This window comes from Phyllostomus hastatus, unplaced genomic scaffold (genome assembly GCF_019186645.2).
Source record: "Phyllostomus hastatus isolate PE091 unplaced genomic scaffold, TTU_PhHast_1.1 phas_contig_468, whole genome shotgun sequence".
Taxonomy (NCBI): Eukaryota; Metazoa; Chordata; class Mammalia; order Chiroptera; family Phyllostomidae; genus Phyllostomus; species Phyllostomus hastatus.
In genome coordinates, this window is record NW_025333884.1 from 4497200 (window position 1) to 4517195 (window position 19996).

At 45.2% G+C, this 19996-nt stretch overlaps 1 protein-coding gene across 1 annotated transcript; it reads right to left on the minus strand.

Moving 5' to 3' along the window:
* Positions 1-277: 277 nt before the first annotated feature.
* Positions 278-19622, minus strand: SULT2A1 (sulfotransferase family 2A member 1). Its single transcript, XM_045845098.1, is given in 9 exon segments — positions 278-684; positions 3738-3915; positions 7138-7187; positions 7190-7231; positions 7234-7299; positions 12361-12375; positions 14699-14825; positions 17735-17943; positions 19457-19622. Coding segments are annotated over 9 exon segments (939 nt in total). The 5' UTR covers positions 19590-19622; the 3' UTR covers positions 278-565.
* Positions 19623-19996: the final 374 nt, after the last annotated feature.

Sequence of the window (19996 nt, forward strand, 5' to 3'; positions counted from 1 at the left end):
AATAGGTCTCAGTACTAAACACTGAACTAGTTATATCATCTACATGGATGCAAACCACAAATAAAATACAGAGAAAAAATGTTAGTTGGTGAAGGTATTATACAGTATGCCATTTATCTACGTTTTCAAAGCCTCCATGAATGCTATATATTGTTGACGGTCAAATTCTACACAGTAAGAGAATAATGAGAGGCTGGGAACTGTACGCTGCAAGGTTGCATTAATCAAAGGTAATAAAAAGTTGGATACAGGCAATGGAAAGAAAAGGAACCTTAGCTGCCTTTTTTTGTCATTTTATTTCTCATTTTTATAAATAATTTTTTGGCATAGCTTTGGTAATATTCATATTATTTTGCATCATTCCGAATGTACTCAATGTTTTTTAAGAGCTTGGATGCCACACCATGAACTAGAGATGTCCTGGTAATTTTTAACAATCAAATTGTCAAAGGTCACAGATCTGATCACTCAAGGCTCCTGGGTGAAATAACAGCTTTTATGCAATCACGGCCGGCCATTCACAGCAGGAGAACAGATATTTATCTTTAGGAGACGTAGAAGTCTTTCAACATCCTTCCCATGGGAACAGCTCTCCAGGAAGGCCTGCCATCTTCTCCTGGAATATTTTGTCAAAGACTTCAGCTTGGGCCACGGTGAAGTGCTTTTTCCAGTCCCCAGTAGTGCCTGACAAACATAAAATGAGACTCAGGTCAGAAGGAGGGGCAGGTCTCGAGTCCCCAGCACCTCTCTGTAGCTAATGTCACAGAATACCCGATGGGCCACTGGCGGGCCTTCCCCTGCCTGCAGCCATACCTGTGTGGTGCATTCCCATGCCCCCCTGTGTGGAAATGATTCCCTATATTCTCCTCTCTCCCAGCCTACGCTGCACACATCCCCTTCACCAACGACAGCGCAGCTCTCTGTTCCGAGGCATCTAGAATCTGGCCCTGTCTCACCACCTCTGTTACTACCACCGTGGCCCCGGCCAATGTCCTCTCTCGCCCTGCGTTAGGGTATTAGATTTCTAATCAGTCTCTCTGTTTTGGATCTTTCTCCTTTCTGAGTTAGTCTCAGCACGGCGGTGTCTTGATTCCTTGAGAAACAAGATGACGTGGTATCAGCTCTTGTCCCTTCCTGCTCAGACTCTCCAAGGACTTCTGGGGTCACTTGGGGAGAGGGCTGTGGCTTCCACAGAGCTGCAGGGGACTCGGTCCCCTCTCACGTCTCTGACTTTGCCTCGTATGACCGCCCACTTGCTCACTCACCTCCCTTGAGCTGAGTCTTCTGATCCTGCCCTGGACGTGCTAGGCCCCCCTCCCTCTGCAGACTGCTTGCAGTTCTCATTCCTGCTGCCTGGGATGCCGCTCGCCCAGGGGTGGCACCGTCTTGCCCGCCAGCCTCTTTCAACTCTTCACTCCAGTTCAGTTTTCTCAGTGAGGTTCTCTTCCGCCCACAACCCCATTCAGAAATGACGATCGATCCCCTGTCCCTCCTTCGTATTTCGCTTCATAACACTTATCCCGTGTGACATGCCATGTTTTTCCTATGTGTGTGTGTCTGTCTGTGTGTATGGTGTGTATCTCTAATGTGTATTTTAGAAAGTCATAAACTTTTCTTTTTGAATCGCCAAAGGCTTAGTACTTCCGAGTCATAGGCACATAGCGTGCACTCAAATATTTGTGGCAAGGATGATGAAAAGAGTCAGGGATGTGCTATGATCACCTCCGTGTTACGGATGAGGAAGGCGAGACCATGAGAGGCTGTACAGGTAGAAAGCAATAGACGGGGATTCGAAGCGACAGATTTTGACACCAGAAGCCACCCCCTCAATTTATGATGATATTACTATTTTACGTGTGATATAAATGAATACGTAGGCAGTATATTAATATATTACCTACATTAATAAATCAGTGAAATTAACATAAAACAGAACATTATATACTTATATAGAAACCAGTAATAGATATCATACACTTGTGGGCATAGAAATAATTTAGCAGAATGTCTAAATAATAATTGCTACCTTATAAACATCTGCTGTCCCTCTTGGGCTCATCGGCTGCATTGTTACAACAATTTGTATCATAATCGATTTCCTATGCTCGTGTGTCCTCCACAACACACCTGACTTTCATGGGCCACACCCAGCTCTCGAGGAGCCAGAATCTCCAAAAATTCAACATGGCTGCCCCGTATGAAAGGTCAGCTGAGAGGATGTTTCTGTGCGGGCGAACACAAGGAATCAGACAAGTTGTCTTCTTCCAGAATGCAACGGTGTGAAAGGCATTGGGTAGACAGTCCCACTCCAAAAGGGAGAAATCAGAAAGAAGAAAGGGACCACGGGTCCCAAGCCCATCTGAATGTAGCAGGTCAGAGTTCATTAAATTAAAAGAAATTTAAGTGTAGTTGGCATACAATATTTGTTTCAGGTTCAAGACATTTATATATATCATGGTGTGATCATGATAAGTCTAGTAACCCTGCAGATTTTTTTTTAAAAGATGTTATTTATTTGTTTTTAGAGGGAAGGGAAGGGAGGGGGGAAGAGAGGGAGAGAAACATCCGTGTTCGAGAGATACATCAGTTGCCCTTGGTTGCTTCTCACATGCCCCCAGCTGGAGCCCGACCTGGTGTGCAACCCAGGCATGTGCCATGACTGGGAATCGAACCAATGACCTTTCAGTTTGCATGCCAGCACTCAATCCACTGAGCCACACCAGCTGGTTCACTCCCAGATTTTGAGGATTGAGAATTCGCCTCTTTGTCTTGATGCTCTGACCTTCTGGCCCACTGGGATGGGGGCCCGCATCCCACTCATCTGCCCTGAGGGGCAGCCCCCACTGATGTGTGGTCTTTGGAATCATTTATATTCTTCCTCCCATGGATCATCCTGGATGGTCTTGAATGGCAGGACTCTGGGAAAACAGGCTCCTCCTATCCCAGGCAGTGGACACTCTTCATTCATCTTCAGCCCAGAGGTACGAACGTGATTAATTATTCACCACAGTGTCTGACAGTAACGCAGGCTCACGGCTCAGCAGAAGGTCTCCCCTCTCTCGTTCTTTCCAGCTGAGTCATTGTTTATACAGTTCTTCGTGCAGGCTAGTACCTTGTGCTAACTCAACAATGGGGCAGCACCAGCAAGACCATCTCCATGCCTGTCCTCACTTCCCTGGTCAGTCCCAGTGGGCAGGTCAGCAGGCACGGCGAATTCGCCTGGACACTGCTCGAAGAGCAGACACCCCCATGCCAAAATCAGAGGAGAGAGAATCTGAATGTCCTGCAAAGTCAGATGACCATTCCAGGTCTAATCAACTTCATCCAAGTGTCTACAGGCCATATCAGTACTTGAAAAAGAGATCCCCTGATGAGAGTAGATGAGGCGCCCTGCCCGGTGTAGCTCAGTGGATTGAGCACTGGGCTGCCAACAAGAATTGGCGGTTAGATCCCCAGTCAGGGCACACGTATGGGTTGAGGGTCAGGTGTCCAGTAGGGGGCACATGAGAGGCAACCACACACGGATGTTTCTCTCCCTCCCTTTCTCCCTCCCTTCCCCTCTGTTGAAAAATAAATTAATACAATCTTTAAAAAAAAAAAAGATCATGTGAGTTCTCTGGGGGATGAGCAGTTAAAGTTGAGAAGTTCAAACACTCCCTAGTTGGTGCCCTGCTGCATGCACAAGGATGCCCTTTGAACACTCCAATGTGCTCTGAAGGAGGGCCATTTTCACTTACCTCTTTGCATAAGTGATCCATTCTTCCCATCTAAAAGCCCGTTGGGCAGGATGTAATTGGACATCTTGTTTTCCTTCATGACCTGGAAGGAGCTATTCTTGAGGACTAAGTTCATTTCCCCTGGTTCTAATGTCTTGCCCAGTTACTGGTAAATCTTCTGTATCATGTTTCTTGTGTCCTAGAAGAAGAAAAGGCCAAAGAGAGGACAGGAAAGGGAAAGGACATAGGAAAGGCGATGAGAAGGAGAAATGGCAGGATGAGGAGCAGAAGGAGGGAGAGGGAGGGAGGAAAAGCACAGAAAGGAGAAGTGTTGAGTTGGATGCCACCAGGAGGAAGAAGGGGAAGAAGGTAATAAAGAAAGAGCACAATTATGTGAAAGACGCAGTCAACATGAATGTCCCAGTGTAACTGAATTCAGAACACCTTCTTGGGAAGATACAGGACATAGGTTTTCTAACAAGACCTTTAGAAAGTCTTCTGGACAATTGTGATGAGGAATGAGCAAGAAGAGGTTTAGGGAGGGCTTGACAAAGACGTAAGGGATTGATTTCAAATCCTGAATGTCCCATCAAGTAATGCGGTTTGTCATAAGTAACATTTGAATACCACATAGAGATTTACAAGGCCTTTTCTTAAAATTATATTTTATTGATTATGTTATTAAAATTGGCCAATTGTTCCTCCTCTGCCTCCCTCTGCCCAGTGCTCCCCACTCCCTCAGGCAATCACTCCACTATTGTTCATGTCCATGGGTTGTGCATGTAATTTCTTTGGCTTCTCCATTTCCTACACTGTACTTTACATCCCCATGGGTGTTCTGTAACTACCTATTTGTTCCTCTTATTCCTCTCACCTCTTCCCTCATTCTTCCCCTCCCTCCTCACAGCTGGCAACCTTCCAGTAACTAACTTCTTTTCTCTTGCTGCTTTTAAGAATCTCTCTTTATCTTTAAACTTTGGTCTTTTAATTAATGATGTGTCTTGAAGTGGGCCTCTTTGCATCTATCTTGGTTGGGACTTTCTGTGCTTCCTGGACTTGCATGTCTATCCCCTTCACCAACTTAGAGAAGCTTTCTTTCACTATCTTTTCACATAGATTTCCAATTTCTTGCTCTTTCTCTTCTCCTTCTGACACCCCTATGAGGTGAATGTTGGACCTCTTCAAGTTGTCCCAGGGGCTGCTTACACTGTCCTCAGTTTTTTGGATTCTTTTTTTTCCTTGTTGGTCTGCATGGTTGATTTTTGCTTCCTTATGTTCCCAATCATTGATTTGATTCTCGGCTTCATCCACTTTCCTGTTGTTTCCCTGTAAATTGTCCTTTATTTTAATTAGTGTATCCTTCGTTTCTGACTGGGTCTTCTTTATGCTGTTGAGGTCCTCACTAAGTTTCTTGAGAATCTTTATAAACAGTGTTTTGCAATCTGCTAGACTGACTGTTATCTCCATTTCTTTTAGTTCTTTTTCTAGATTTTTGATCTGTTCTTTCTTTTAGGCCATGTTTCTTTGTCTCCTCATTTTGGCAGCCTCCTTGTATTTGTTTCTATGTATTAGATAGAGCTGCTTTGACTCTGTGTCTTGGTAGTGTGTCCTAATGTAGTAGGTGTCCTGTAGGGTCCAGTGGCAAGGCCTCCCCTATCACCCAACCTGGGTAGTTGAGCTGTGCCCTTTGTGTGGGCTGAGTACACTCTCCTCTTGTTGTTGTGTCTTGGTTGCTGTTGGCAGGTCAATGGGAGGGATTTACTCAGGTCAGTCAGCTGCAAGCTGTGACCACTGACCACCAAAGTTCACCCTCTGTGGAGGATCAGTTGTGCAGGGGCAGGGTGGTGGTGCTCCAACATGGTCTGTGGCTGTCCACTGGGTGCGTTGGCCCTGGGGTTCCCTGGGTGGTGCAGGCCAAGGTCAGCCCCCACCTGTGTTTTGCCTGGGCCCACCCTGCCTGAGCTATAAAACAATCTGTGATGACTGTCACTTGTGCTGGGCTTGGAGATTCCCAGGTGAAGCCAAGCTGTGACCCCAATCTGGCTGCCATTAGGGCTCACTGAAGTCAGTTATTGCTTGTTCGATAGGATTTAGGAACCAAGACCAGTCATTCTTACAGAAAAGCAGCTTGGCTGGGCCTGTAAGTTGGGTGGGGTAGAGCCTCTGTGGATCTCCAATGTGGGTCATGCAGTGTTAGCCAGGTTGATAACCTGGCTAGGATATGCCTCCAGCTTGCTGGCTCTGTCGGGGGAGGGTTTAGCAATGGGACAATGGCCTCTGCTCATCCTGATGCCAGACACTTCGGTCTCTCCCTGTGTGCCACCAGTGCCCTTCAAGCTGCCAGCTCTGGAGCTCAGAGGGAGTGGGTTTGAGTAGGTGGGTCACGTGTGGGTCCCCAAGAGGAGCTGTTTCGGGTTCCCTCAGCCTCCTCCACCGACTCAGTCCCCACTGGTTTTCGCAGTCAGAAGTGGGCACTGGAATCCTGGGCTGGGGGGCCCACTGTGGGTCTGGGACTTCTCACTCCTGAAATACCTCTCCTGAGATTTTATCCACGTGGATGTGGGGCCAGCCCATTCTGCACCTGTGCCTCTCCTACTAGTCTGGATGGATGTGGTTTCTTCAATTCCACATTTGTCAGACTTCCATTCAACTTGATCTTGTAGTTGTCCAAGATCTTCTTATATGTTATTTCAATAATTAGAACTTGGCACATGGTACTAGAAAATTAATATTATTATTAAAAATGGATTTTAATAATAATGATACTTTGCTTTGAATCATAGACCTTCCTCTTAGAGTGACAGGGCCTTAAATTTTTTTTCTATTCCATGAGCCGACATGCTATAACAACAACAAAAAGCACAACTGTGGCCATGACAACAATAAAAGTTCATTTTGTGGCTTGAAAGTATAACTCCAGGAAGGTGTGAACATGTGCCCCTGATGTTGTTAAGCCAGTCACAAAAGACTTCTGGGTGAAAACGGAATTCATGTGGAAAGCACAGAGGATTGGACAGCAGTGCCCATAGGGCAGTGACCTTTGTCAGACAGAAGCACAAGCCTGTGTGGGTGGTTTCTCCTCTTTTCCCCAAGATCCCGCTAATAGGCCAAGGTCTTCCTTCAGTGGCTCAGTCACTCTTACTGGCTTGAACTTCATCTGACAGTGCTTCCTGCCCATGAGCGGTCAGTCCAGCCCTTGGCCTGTCAGAATCATAACACAGACTGATTTCATGATTTCTTTTTCCTTCCATCCATCAGGTTGGGTTGCCAGGCAGTTGGACACATCTCTGGCACCCAACTTGGCTTCTCCCCAGTCCCTTCCTGTTCCTCGGTCCCCTCCCAGCTATCAGTAGCACCGAGTGCGTCCTGCCCCTGGAAGTTTTAGAACCAGTTGCCATCCAATGAGGATAAGCCACTGCACGCAGCCTCGAACGTGGCCGAACCACGACCCAAATGCCTCTGCAGGTGGGGAGGCAGAGAGAGTGGGTGCGTGACGGGCTGTGTGAAGGCAGGCACCCTCTGGTAGGTTCATTCTTGCGGGCACACTTGCTCACGTGATGTCTGGCCCATTTACAAGTATTTGCTGAGTGAGGGGGTGAGTGTGGAGGTGGAGAGTTATTACCCATCATCAGGCATTTACCTTGTGTGAGCAGGGCTCATGCAGAGCAGGCTCTGCCCCCAGTTACCAGGGCCTCCTGAGGAGACCTCCCCAGAGAGCCATGTGGCCGGAGGAGTGGCATTCTGGCTGCCCCAACTCTGTGCGGTGTTCAGAATGTTGGGTTGATGGGTAACTCTCAGTGCCCTGGATATTCTTGTGTCTTCTTGCTTTCACTGTTGCCATGGCAGTTATTGTTCCTTTGGAAATGATCTCTCTTTCCTGTGGCTTATGATTTTCTTTCCAATTCTCCCCTTGTTGGGGACCACTCGGTGTGGTTTTGGAGACTGTAGCCCCGAGAGAGCAAGCTCTGAGAGGGGCTGGTAAATCTCCCTGGAAACCAGGTCATAACGCAGGTGGCAGGCATGACTGGATTCTAACACTGAGGGCCCCGTGGGAGTCAGATCTGAAATGTACATGTTTGTCCTCTGAAACCCACTCTGCTCAGTGATAAGCCTGTTAGTGTAATCCAGATGCTTGAGTGAAACTCCCTACTTTGTGATATACGCCTTTACATCCATCTGGTGCCTGCATGCCCTAGAACCCAACCTGAAAAGATTTCTGTGTTTCTTCAATTGTTATCTAGAGACGGTTAGTTTTTATGACTATAGCCTATTGGACATTGATGGGTAAGCTGTGCACGTGTGCTGTGTCCCCACTCATTCCAATCCTAATAAAAGCCGTGTCCAAGAAGGGCTCTGGGCGTTCCCTGCTAGAGGGAATTGGCCTCCCTTTCAGACTATTTATTTCCATCTATGGAGGCCCCTGGGTGACTTTGCTGGCTGAAACCCCCCTCACACCCCCATCCTCGCACTGAGCTTTCCTAGAGACAAGGGGAAGATTTATTGATAATAATTCTTTGAGAGGCTGGGTTTCATTCTTCAACCTGAGATTTCATCTGTGAGGGAAATCCTCACGTGTGCCTTCTTGAAAATTGTCCTTCCCTATACAGGAGTCGGACCTGTGGCCCATGGGCCACTTGGGGCCCAGGATGGCTGTGAATGTGGCCCAACACAAAACTGTAAATGTACTAAAACATGAGCTTTTTTGGTGATTACATGCTGCAGTGTATTTGAGGTGTGGCCCAAGATGACTCTTCTTCTTTCATTGTAGCCCAGAGACGCCAACAGGTTGAGCACCCGTGCACATCTCCATGGGAGGAAAGTCTTCCCATTCCACCCTCCTTATCAGAACTATTGTTTAGTTTTTAATGGCTGTCTACCATGCCCAAGTCCTTTTTTTTTGGTTTTGCCTGAATCTTTACTCAGAGCCCTTCTTGACCACAAAGGGTAGTGGGGAATTCTACTCAGTGAACCTGTCACTCGAAAATGAGCACAAAGAAAAGGCATTGTCAGGCAAAATGCTGAGGGAATTTACCATTTTTGTCACAAGAGAACTAGTTTCCGTTAAACTTTATGAACAAATAAAGTGGATCCAGGAGAAAGGATCCAGAGGGTCAAGAAATAAAAGGGAAAAAATTTTAAATCTTGAAAAAAAATTGTAAAACGAAAAAGGAAGCATGACATACCAAAATGTATAAGAAGAAGCATAAGCAGCTCGAGGAGTGGAGTTTAGAGTGATAAATTCCTGCATGAAGAAAAAGAAAGATGTCAAAGAGACAAGCCACTTTTATGCAGCAAGAAGAAAACAACAAAGACCAGACAAGAAAAAAATAGAAAACACTAGAACAGATTAACAAAAATGAGAGCAGTTTTTTTTTAAAGATAAACAAAACTGACAAACCTTTAGCTAGACTAAGAGAAGACCAGAGCAGACTCAGATAAATGAAAGAGGGGACATTGTAGCCAATGCCACGTAAACATGAAGGACTGTAAGGGACTGTCACGGACAACCACACACCAAATAATTGGGTAACTTAGAGGAAATGGGTAAATTCCTAGAAATGTATCATGCAACCTGCCAAAACTGAGTCACGAAAAAACAGAAAATCTGAATAGCCCAATGAGAAGTAAGGAGACTGCATCAATAAGCCGAATCTCCCTACAAAGGAAAGCCCAGGAACAGATGGTTTCCTGGTCAACTCTGTAAAATATTAAAGGAAGCATTGATGTCCATCCTTCTCAAACTTCAAAAACAAAAATTGAAGAGGGCCTTGGCTTGTGTGGCTCAGTGGACTGAGTGCTGGCCTGTGAACCAAAAGATTGCTGGTTCGATTCCCAGTCAGGGTACATGCCTGGACTTTGGGCCAGGTCCCCATTTGGGGGCCTGTGTGAAGCAACTGATCAATATAACTCTCACACATTGAAGTTTCTCTCCCTCTCTTTCTCCCTCCCTCACTCTCTCTCTCAAAAACAAAAAAAAAAAAGAAATTAAGATTATAGTCATTACTGGAAGGTTATATTTGCACTTCCTAGAGAATCAAAGAGAACCTACAGGGAAACAATTAGGATTAAGAAGAGAGTTTATTCAGCCCTGGCTGATGTGGATCAGTTGATTGAGTCCCTGCCTGAGAACCAAAGTGTCACCGGTTTGATTCCCAGTCAGAGCACATGCCTGGGTTGTGGGCCTGGCGTCCAGTAGGGCAGATGAGATGCAGCCACACATTGATGTTACTCTCCCTCTCTTTCTTACTCCATTCCCCTCTCTCTTAAAATAAATAAATAAAATCTTTTTTTTATAAAAAAAGAAGAGAGTTCTTTCAGATTGCCGAATCACCAATCAACATTCAAAATCATTTACATTCCTCTAAATCAGGCATAAAACAACTGGAAAATGTAATTTAAAGATGTCATTAATCAAGAAGAAATGAAATATGTCTATAAAAAGAGTTTGAGCTTTTCATTTAAGTAATCATAAAAGATCATTTAAGACCTCTGAAAAGCTTTAGGTAAGGGGGAGGGTAAACAAAGGACTATTCCTACAAATGAAGAAATAACCAAAGTAATACATGCCATTTCTCCCCTAATTATTCTGTATAATTATCATAATAAAAATCATAAAAAATACCAACAATAACAAGTGTCACCAAAGACATGATGTAACAGGTGCACTCCTATGCTATTGATGGGACATTTTTAGTGATCAATGCTTACAGTAATGCCTCCATCGTCAGAATACAAATTGATACAATCACTCTAGAAAACAGTTCACTGTCTTTTAAAGTAGAAAATTCATATTCACTATGCCTCAGCAGTTCTACACTCTGATTTATACAACGGAAAGAAAATCATGCACCCGTGTAACAGAAATACATTATTCTCAATAGCCTTAGCTCAAAACACCTCATTTAATTTTTAACTCTGCACTTACAAAATGTTGGGAGAAGCATTTGACCAAAACAACGAACGACTTCAGTGATGCTTACAAACAGCAATTATAGTTCATCCCTTTCCTTTTGATCCTCCCCTTGGCCAAAGCTAACCCAGCGGTGCTGCTGGTATGTCTGCCTTGAGGGGCAGGGGGCACCTGACAGAGGACCACACAGACCATCAAAGCGTGCTCGGTGTAGAAAGTAGCGTGGGGTCTTTTGCACAGGGAATTCTGGGACTCAGGGTTCCCAGAGCATGGGTGATGCAAGAGTCGCGAGCTCCAGGAGCCCGACAGGAAACGCATTTGGAACAGGAGGGCCTCTCGGGCTTTGTTACTGTGTATGGTCCAGGGCTCAAGTGAAGCCCCAGGGTCTGGAGCAGGCTCCCCTGCTACCTGGGTCTAAGGACACTGCTTCCTGGGCCTAAAATTCCCAGAGGCTTGGATCACCTTCTACAGTGCTGTAGAGAACTCAGGATATTGGAATTAGGTGATAACAATAAAGATTCTGGTGCGGCAAGATGGAGGAATAGGTGGACGCACCGTACCTCCGAGCACAACCAAGAATAGAACAACAATAATTTACAAATATAATATCACTCAGAACTGTCAGAGGATTTATCTGAATGGAAGTCAGACAGCCAAGAAGTTGAAGTAGACCCGTACATCCAGACTGGTAGGGGACGACGAGCCTGGAGGGCGCGGGGCTGCCGCGGGTCTGCGGCACGCGGAGATCGGGGGAAATTTGGCGCAAAATCGGCGCCACAGCCATCCCGGGTGCAAGAACGTAACGGTGATCCCTGAGTATGCAAGCAGCGGCTGGGGAAACCAGTGAGGCAGCAATTGTGGACCAGGGCAGAGCTCGCAGCCCAGGATCCCAGGGAAGTGTCTGAGCCCAGGAGAACCGAACTGCCGCCATTGTTCCTACCCGTCCCCGATCCCGCCCCCGCCCCCACATATAACGTCACAATCTAGCGACTGGGGTGCCCAGCCCTGGTGAACAACTAAGGCTCCGCCCCCCACCGTAACAAGAGCGACCAGGCCGGAAAACAAACAAATAAATAAATAAATAAATAAATAAATAGGAGAGACAGGGAAAGACATAAGACATGTTTCCAGCAGAACAGATCAGTCCCCCAGGACTCATCCTTTTGAGCGACCAAGAAATAGCCAATCTATCAGATGCACAGTTCAAAACACTGGTGATCAGAAAGCTCACGGAATTGGTTGACTTTGGGTGCAATTTAGATGAAAGGATGCAGGTTACCATAAAAGAGATGCAGGAAGATACGCGGAGGAGAGCCAATAGTGAAAGGAAGGAATCTGAGTCTCAAAACAATACAGTGGACCAGAAGGAAGATAGAATCAACCAAGTAGGAAAGCATGATGAAATAAGAATTCAAAAAATCGAGGAAAAGCTTAAGAGCATCCAGGACACCTTTAAACGTTCCAACATCCGAATTATAGGGGTACCAGAAGGGGAGGAGCAACAAGTGGAAAAGTTATTTGAACAAATAATAAAGGAGAACTTCCCCAATCTGGCAAAGGGAACAGTCTTCCAAGAAATCCAAGAAGCTCAGAGAGCCCCAAAGAAGTTGGACCCAAGCAGAAACACACCAAGGCACATCATAATTACATTAGCCAAGGTAAAAACGAAGGAGAGAATCCTAGAAGCAGCAAGAGATAAGGGGACAGTAACCTACAAAGGAGTTCCCATCAGACTGTCAGCTGATTTCTCTAAAGAGACCTTACAGGCAAGAAGGGGCTGGAAAGAAATATTCCAAGTCATGAAAGACAAGGACCTACATCCCAGATTGCTCTATCCAGCAAAGCTCTCATTTAGAATGGAAGGGCAGATAAAGTGCTTTTCAGATAAGGTCAAATTGAAGGAGTTCATCATCACCAAGCCCTTATTTTATGAAATGTTAAAGGGACTTATCTAAGAAAAGAAGATAAAGAAAAGACATGTATAGTAAAAGGACAGCAAACTCACAATTATTAACAACCACACCTAAAGCAAAACCAAAAGAAACTAAGTAAACAACTAGAACAGGAACAGAGCCACAGAAATGGAGGGCACATGGAGAGCTAGCAGCAGGGGGGTGTGGGAGGAGAGAGGGGGGAAAAGGTATAGAGAATAAGTAGCATAGAATGTAGGTTGAAAATAGGGGGAGGGCAAGAATAGTACGGGAAATGTAGAAGATAAAGAACTCACTATGACACATGGACATGAACTAAAGGGGGGGAACGTGGGTGGGAGAGGGGGTACAGGGTGGAGGGGAGTGAAGGGGGAAATGGGACAACTGTAATAGCATAATCAATAAAATATATTAAAAAAAGATTCTGGTGTTGACTGGGTAAGAGTGACCCGTGAGCTGAGTTTTAGGGCGCAGAGAAGCAATATGTCCCAATAAAGGTGAGCTTCTTAGGGCTATTGACTGTACTTCCTTTTTACCGGTGTGAGCGGAAGGCCCATCCAGACTCCTTTCTCCATGGAAGGGCAAGATCAAATACAGCATTGTTGAGGGGGGTGTTGCCTTTTTGCCCCCCTGAAAGAGGAATCTGAAGCAAAGCAGAACTTAGGGAAGAAGTGTTCAGCCAGGACCAGGTGAATACGAAACACACCTGTGGGCTTTGAACAGTGAACTTTACACTGCGGGCAAACAGTCCAGGAACTGTGGACTTGTCCCCATGTCACAGGAGATTGCCACAACAGAGCCTAGAAGGTCCAGAGGGCATGTGGTGGGGGCACCACTGAGTCTGTCAGATTAACCTGGGTGGGAAGTAACAGTGACGCTAATTAATGAAGCAGCCGGGGGAGGGATGGCAAATACATACTCATTATTTAACAAAGGTGTATTCGCTGCTGACCATGTGGCAAGCACCACTCTAGGGCCCAGGGTCAACAATGAACAACCCAAAGAACTCACACTTTTGTGGGGAGACACAGGGAATAGAGACACCATTAGAATACACGCTCGTTTGCGCTGAGGGATAAGGGAAGAAAGAGAGAATGCTACAGAGGCGGGGAGGGATGGTATTTTACATAGTGCTGAAAAGGAAGATTTCTCTAAACACATACACATTGTGGCAGAGACCAGAATGAAGACAACCACCAAGGTTGTGGGATTTAGGTCAAGGGAAGAGGGGAGGGCATGGGGAAGCGGGACGGGGAAAAGACGGCGTGTGGAAGCATGACTCATGCCAGCCCTTGGACGAGGGGTTGCTTTATTTATTTAATGAGCTACAGAGGCAATAGGAGCAGTTTGGGGCCTGGGGACCATGTGCTCCATCTTGAACACACTGCTTTAGAGGTACCTGTGGCTCCCTCCAGGGCAGGTGTCCATGGGCTTTAGAGAAACAGGTTTGAAGCTAGGGAGACATCTCACAGCAGAATTATGGGACTCATCCTGTATTTTCAGGAAAAGTTGCAAAATTTCAAGTATCGGGAAAGCCTAGAAACTGCGCAATTAGAAGGATCAAGATCCGATGGTAATGCATACATTTTGAGACATAGGACAAGAGGAAAAAGAGAGTTTCATGAGGATGCAGCTGAAGAATGCTGGCAGTGCTGTGGCTGATAGCTCGTGGGTTAGAGAGTTGTCTCGATATGCCAAGGTTGTGGGCTTGATCCCCGGTCAGGACACAAACAAGAAACAACGACTGAAGGCATCAATAAGTGGAACAACAAATCTATGTTTCTCTCTCTTTCTAAAAATCAGATAAAAAATAAATACATGAATGAGCAAATAAATAAATGGTGGCAAGGCAGGATAGTGTTGTCCAGGAGGCCAATGAAAAGCAGGCTTTCAGAAAGCCACAGATGTGCTCTGCATTTGTATTGGACAGCTAGGCTGGTTCTCGATTTGACCAGCTGAAAGGCTGGCTGGGTCTCTGTTGCTCTGTGAGAGTCTGTGGGATAAGAATCTGTGGGTTCCAGTGGGGACAGACCCTCTGCCCCACAGGTGAGGGAGAGGTAGGGATAGCGGGCTGGATTCAGAACGAGGTCTGATGAAGGACACCGGCAATCCTCCAGCCACCATATTTTACATGCACTCACCATCTCCTTGGGTGAACCATTCGAAATATTGTTTTAGTGACTCTGGTTTCTTAACAAAATTGGAGATACTCCAGAAAAAGTAACCAGACACGAGAGTATCTCTTGGATTTCTGATGAGATAAATCACCTTAAAAAGAAAAATGAAAGCATGAATGTTTCCCATCTTTCCTTATCTTCATAAAAATGGAGCCCTGACTGGTGTCGCTCAGTAGATTGAGTGCTGGCATATAAACCAAAGGGTCACTGGTTCTATTCCCAGTCATGGCGCATGCCTGGATTGCAGGCCAGGTCCCCAGTTGGGAGCGTTTGAGAGGCAACCACACATTGATGTTTCCCTCCCTCTCTTTCTTCCTCCTTTCTCCTTTCTCTAAAAATAAATAAATAAATAACAAATCTTTCTAAGAATATTTAAAAATAAATAAATGTATAAAATCCTTTTTTTAAAGATTTTATTTATTTATTTTTAGAGAGGGAAGGGAGGGAGACAGAGAGAGAGAGAGAGACAGAGAAACTTCAGTGTGGGATTGCTGGGAGTTATGGCCTGCAACCCAGGCATGTACCCTGGCTGGGAATCGAACCTGGGACACTTTGGTTCCCAGCCCATGCTCAATCTATAAAATCTTTAAAAATGGAGAAAGAAGTCTATTCCTAGAAAATGCCTGTTAAATATGAATGGATTTTTAAAATAAGTTGGTTATTGCATTCATTAACCAAATAAGTATTTTAAAGTTCTTCTGAACTAGTCACTGAGATAATCCCAGTAATATGACAAAGGAAGAGGACAGCACTGTCCCTTCTTTTTGGGATGTTAGAGTGTACATGCCATGGGAAGCAACCAGAAGGCTTTCAAAGGTGAGTGGTGCTGTAGTTATGTATTAGAGTTTAAAGATTACTAAGAGGACGAGGACTAATGAATTATGCTATATTCACAGTACACAGGAGACATTTGTACAGTGCGAGTCTATATTTATCATGTTCAAGAATAAGCAAAACTGCCCTGGCCAGGTGGTGTAGTTGTTTAGAGTGCTGCCCCACATACCAAAGGGTTGCAGGTTCAATCCCTGGTCAGGGCGTGTACAGGAGGCAACTAGTTGATGTTCCTCTCACACATCAACGTTTCTCTCTCTCTCTCTCTCAAAGACATCAGCTCTGGCTGGTGTGGCTCAGTGGATTGAGCACCGGCCTGAAAACCAAAAGGTCGCTGGTTCAATTCCCAGTCAGGGCACATGCCTGGAAGGAGGGCCAGGTCCCCAGTAGGGGGCGTACAAGAGGCAACCACATATGGATATTTCTCTCCCTCTCTTTCTCCCTCCCTTCCCCCCTCCCTAAAAAAAATAATAAAATCATTTTACAAAATCAATAAACATATCCTTGGGTGAGGATTAAAAAAAAAAAAGAATGAGCAAAACTAATCTATAGAGTTATAAGTTGGCGGAGTGGTCCCGCTATGGATGAGCGTTGACTGGGAAGGTGTGGAGGGAATGTCGTAGGGGAGAAACAACACCCTGAATCACCATCTGGAAGGTGACCACCCAACCGTGTACACATGTAAAGATTCGATAACCTAATACTGCAGATTAGCGCAAATACACACACACCTGCAAGAACCTTGGCATTTGAATATTGAAGGTATACCCTGGATTCTGCACTCACTTTCTTGGTGACATGGTTCCAGGCTGCAACTCTCTCTAGGCCTCAGTTTCCCTATGCAGTATTCAAAAAACACCAAGGGCTCACATTGTGAATACGTTCAACTCTGCAATAGGGGTGTTATAAAGGAGCCTGAGAAGTGATGGGCTGAAACAGAAAACTCCATTTTCTTTACCAATCTTCTACTGAAGGAACTTAAGTTGCTCCCCTATCTTGGCTGTTGGAAATAATGCTGCAGTGAACACAGTGATGCGTATGTCTTTTCAAATTAGTGTTTTGGATTTCTTTGGGGATGTACAGTACAGGGTACAGAATCTAGTCAATATATTGTAGTAACTATGTATGGTGCAAGGTGGGCACTAGACTCACTGGGGTATCACATCATAAATTACACAAATGTGTAACCACTATGCTGTACACCTGAAACCAATATAATATTGAACGCCGACTGTAATTGAAATATAAAATTTAAAAAAACCCTTCACTGTGCTGTGACACACGGTGAAATTTCCAAGAAGAGAATATTATTCTAAGCTTGACAATCTAATTTAAGCACAAAACACTTTTTTAAATAAAAACCACAAACCAATTAGCACCTTCCAGGGAAATGTGTTTTTAAACATCATCTGAGATGTGCTAAGATTTCCACGATTCCTTCTGGGGGCATCTGCTAGCCCCATAAGAGACTCGTGTGGCTGTGAAGCTGAACAGACAGCTGGATCTAGGTAGATGCCGTGCTGAGAAAGCCAGTCTGGTGCTGGAGCAATCACCCTTGATTTAGCCTTTCTTTATGAATTTTCTGCTTCCCAAGTGGCCAGCTCTAAGTCTGCTGCTTCTACCTGAGTCGCAGGAGGCTTTGATTTAATTAAGATGGGCTAATTATTTTTTCTAAAGATTTTATTTATATGTTTTTAGACAGAGGGGAAAGGAGGGAGAAAGAGAGGGAGAGAAACACCCATATGTGGTTGCCTCTCCTACGCCCCCTGCTGGGTACCTGGCCCACCATCCATGCGTGTGCCCTCACTGGGAATTCAACCAGCAACCCTTTGGTTGGCAGGCCTGTGCTCAATTCACTGAGCCACACCAGCCAGGGCGAGATGGGCTAATTAATTTTTACAGCAACAAGAGGCAGGTTATCTAGTATGTAACACTGTTATAAATTCCACTTGGGTTGAAAACGTCGTTTTCTCAGGCTCTGGCATTACCGTTTTGCTTTGCTTCTGGTTTGGACTGTGGCATCACCCAATGCAGAATCTCAGGTCCTCCCCCTTCCCACCCCAGACCTACTGGATGAGATTGCACCTCATCCAGATCCCTAGGTGATTCCTAGGCACGTTCACATTAGAAAAGCATTAATCAAACACACGTTGACCACTGTGCACTGACCTTGGTCTTGGACTGGAAGAGAGACTTGGGGAAGAGTTGGATGGGGAGGTGGGAGGAGATGAGGCGTGGGCCTTCCCTGCCCTTCAGGACTTCGTATCCACTCGTAGTCTCTACCCAGGGAGAGCGTTCCCATATGGGCACAGATTGGATCCACGTGGGATCCCCCTTGGAGTGAATCAGGCAGAGAATTTCAATCAACCAGTTTGTTCCTGGATAAAGAAGAAAACAAGGATGGGCACTCATTTTTGGAATCTGACTTTTATTTTATTTTATTAAAGAATTTATTGATTTATTTTTAGAGAGAGGGGAAGGGAGAGAGAAAGAGAGGGAGAGAAACATCAATGCATGGTTGCCTCTTGCACACCCCCTACTGGGGACCTGGACCACAACCCAGGCATAGGTCCTGACTAGGAATCGACCGGTGACCCTTTGGTTCACAGCCCATGCTCAATCTGCTCAGCCACAGCAGCCAGAGCGAATCTGAATTTTAAAAAATACCATGATAGACTGTCACATAAACCATGCTCCCTAACTGTTTTTGAGCACAGTCCAGTGGCATTAAGCATATTCACACTGGTACGCAACCAATCTCCAGAAACTTTATATTTGGCAAGACTGAAACTCTGTGCCCATTAAACAACAACTCTCCATTTTCCCTTCCCCCCAGTTCTTGGCACCCCCCCCCCACCCTCTTTCTCTTTTAGAGTTCAATTACTCTCCACAGCTCATGGAAGTAGATCAGATGGTCTTTCTCCTTCTGTCACTGGTGTATTTCACTTAGCATAATGTCCTCAGAGTCTACCCAAGTTGTAGCCTGTGTCAGAACTTTGTTCCATTTCCAGGATGAAGAATATTCCATTGTGTGTATAGACCACATGTTGGTCATCCATTCACCTGCCAGTGGACATTAGGTTGCTTCCACCTTTGGGCTATTTGCCTAAATCCATCACCCTTGACTTTTCACTACTACGCCTCTTCCAGTGTCTCCAGCCTCAGTCCTTGCCCATCTTGTAGTTTTGTCTGCTGGCTATCCTGCTCCTAGAGACACGATCCACACCCTTTCAGTCCCTCAAAGTGGCCAGGCTCTTTTCCAGTTCCTGCCCATTGTCCATGCTGATGCCTTTACTGAAAATACCCCTTTCCACGAAATAGTTTCATATTCAGTTATTTCCATGTCGATTTAGATGCTTTTTTAAATCTACTCCTTATTTTTTGTCTCTGGTAGATGTGTTTTTTCACCCCTTCCTCCCAGGTTCACTCAGATATACCTGACCAATGAAAATGGTACACAGTTAAAGAGTACAATGTGATGATTTGGTGTGTGTGTGTGTGTGTGTGTGTGTGTGTGTATGTGTGTGTACACATTGTGAAATGATTACCACAGTCAAGCTAATTAACAGACCCATCATCTCACATAATTCCTTCCTTTCCTATTTCTCCTGTAAGGACTTTGGAGGACTCTGGTCATCACCTTCTGCTTCAAGCTCCCAAATCTGTCTCAGAATTTGCTCATATGGGTTCTCTACCACCTTCCATTATCCGCTCTGGACACTCCTCTTACTGTGTAACTGCCTGGCTAACTCTGTTTCTCTGACTGCGGTTGGTACCAGGGCCCAGCTTTTGTCCCCAGAGCCCTGAATCTGGGCTGACAAAGAGAAAATACTCGTGAACAGATGAAGGATGCAACCACGGTCTGTCTTGGCATCTAATCCGCTCCCTTACCTGATTTGAGGAAAGACAGTATTAAGCCATCTTTGTCCTTAAACACAAAATTCTGCATTGCTCTCAGGTGCTCCATTGTGTAACCCACGACATGGAAAGGTAGCCCTTCAAACCACATGTACCCATCTGACATTACGGTGAGCTCTTTGAACCTGGTGTTAAAAGTTCCAGCTGCAGCCACTGTGAGAATCTGTGGCAGCTGCTGAGAGATCACCTCTTATAGTAAAGATAAAATAATCATGAATCTCCCCAGGTTTGTTGGAGAGTTGCCTGCTGATAAAGAGACGCAGATATTGTAACTAAGAGGTGGTCACAAGGTCGATGAGATTGAGCGAGTGTGAAGAGAACTTTATGGTGTAATCTGACTTTGAATTCATGGGACGGAACCAGGAATTCAACAAACCTAAGGATATAGAAATGTGGGCCAATTTCAACTATTTTTAATGGAATTTATTTTTAGAACCGTTTCATTTATTTTTTTTTAAACATTTTATTCATTTTGGACTCGGGGAGGATGGCGGATTTACTCTAGGCAGCGTG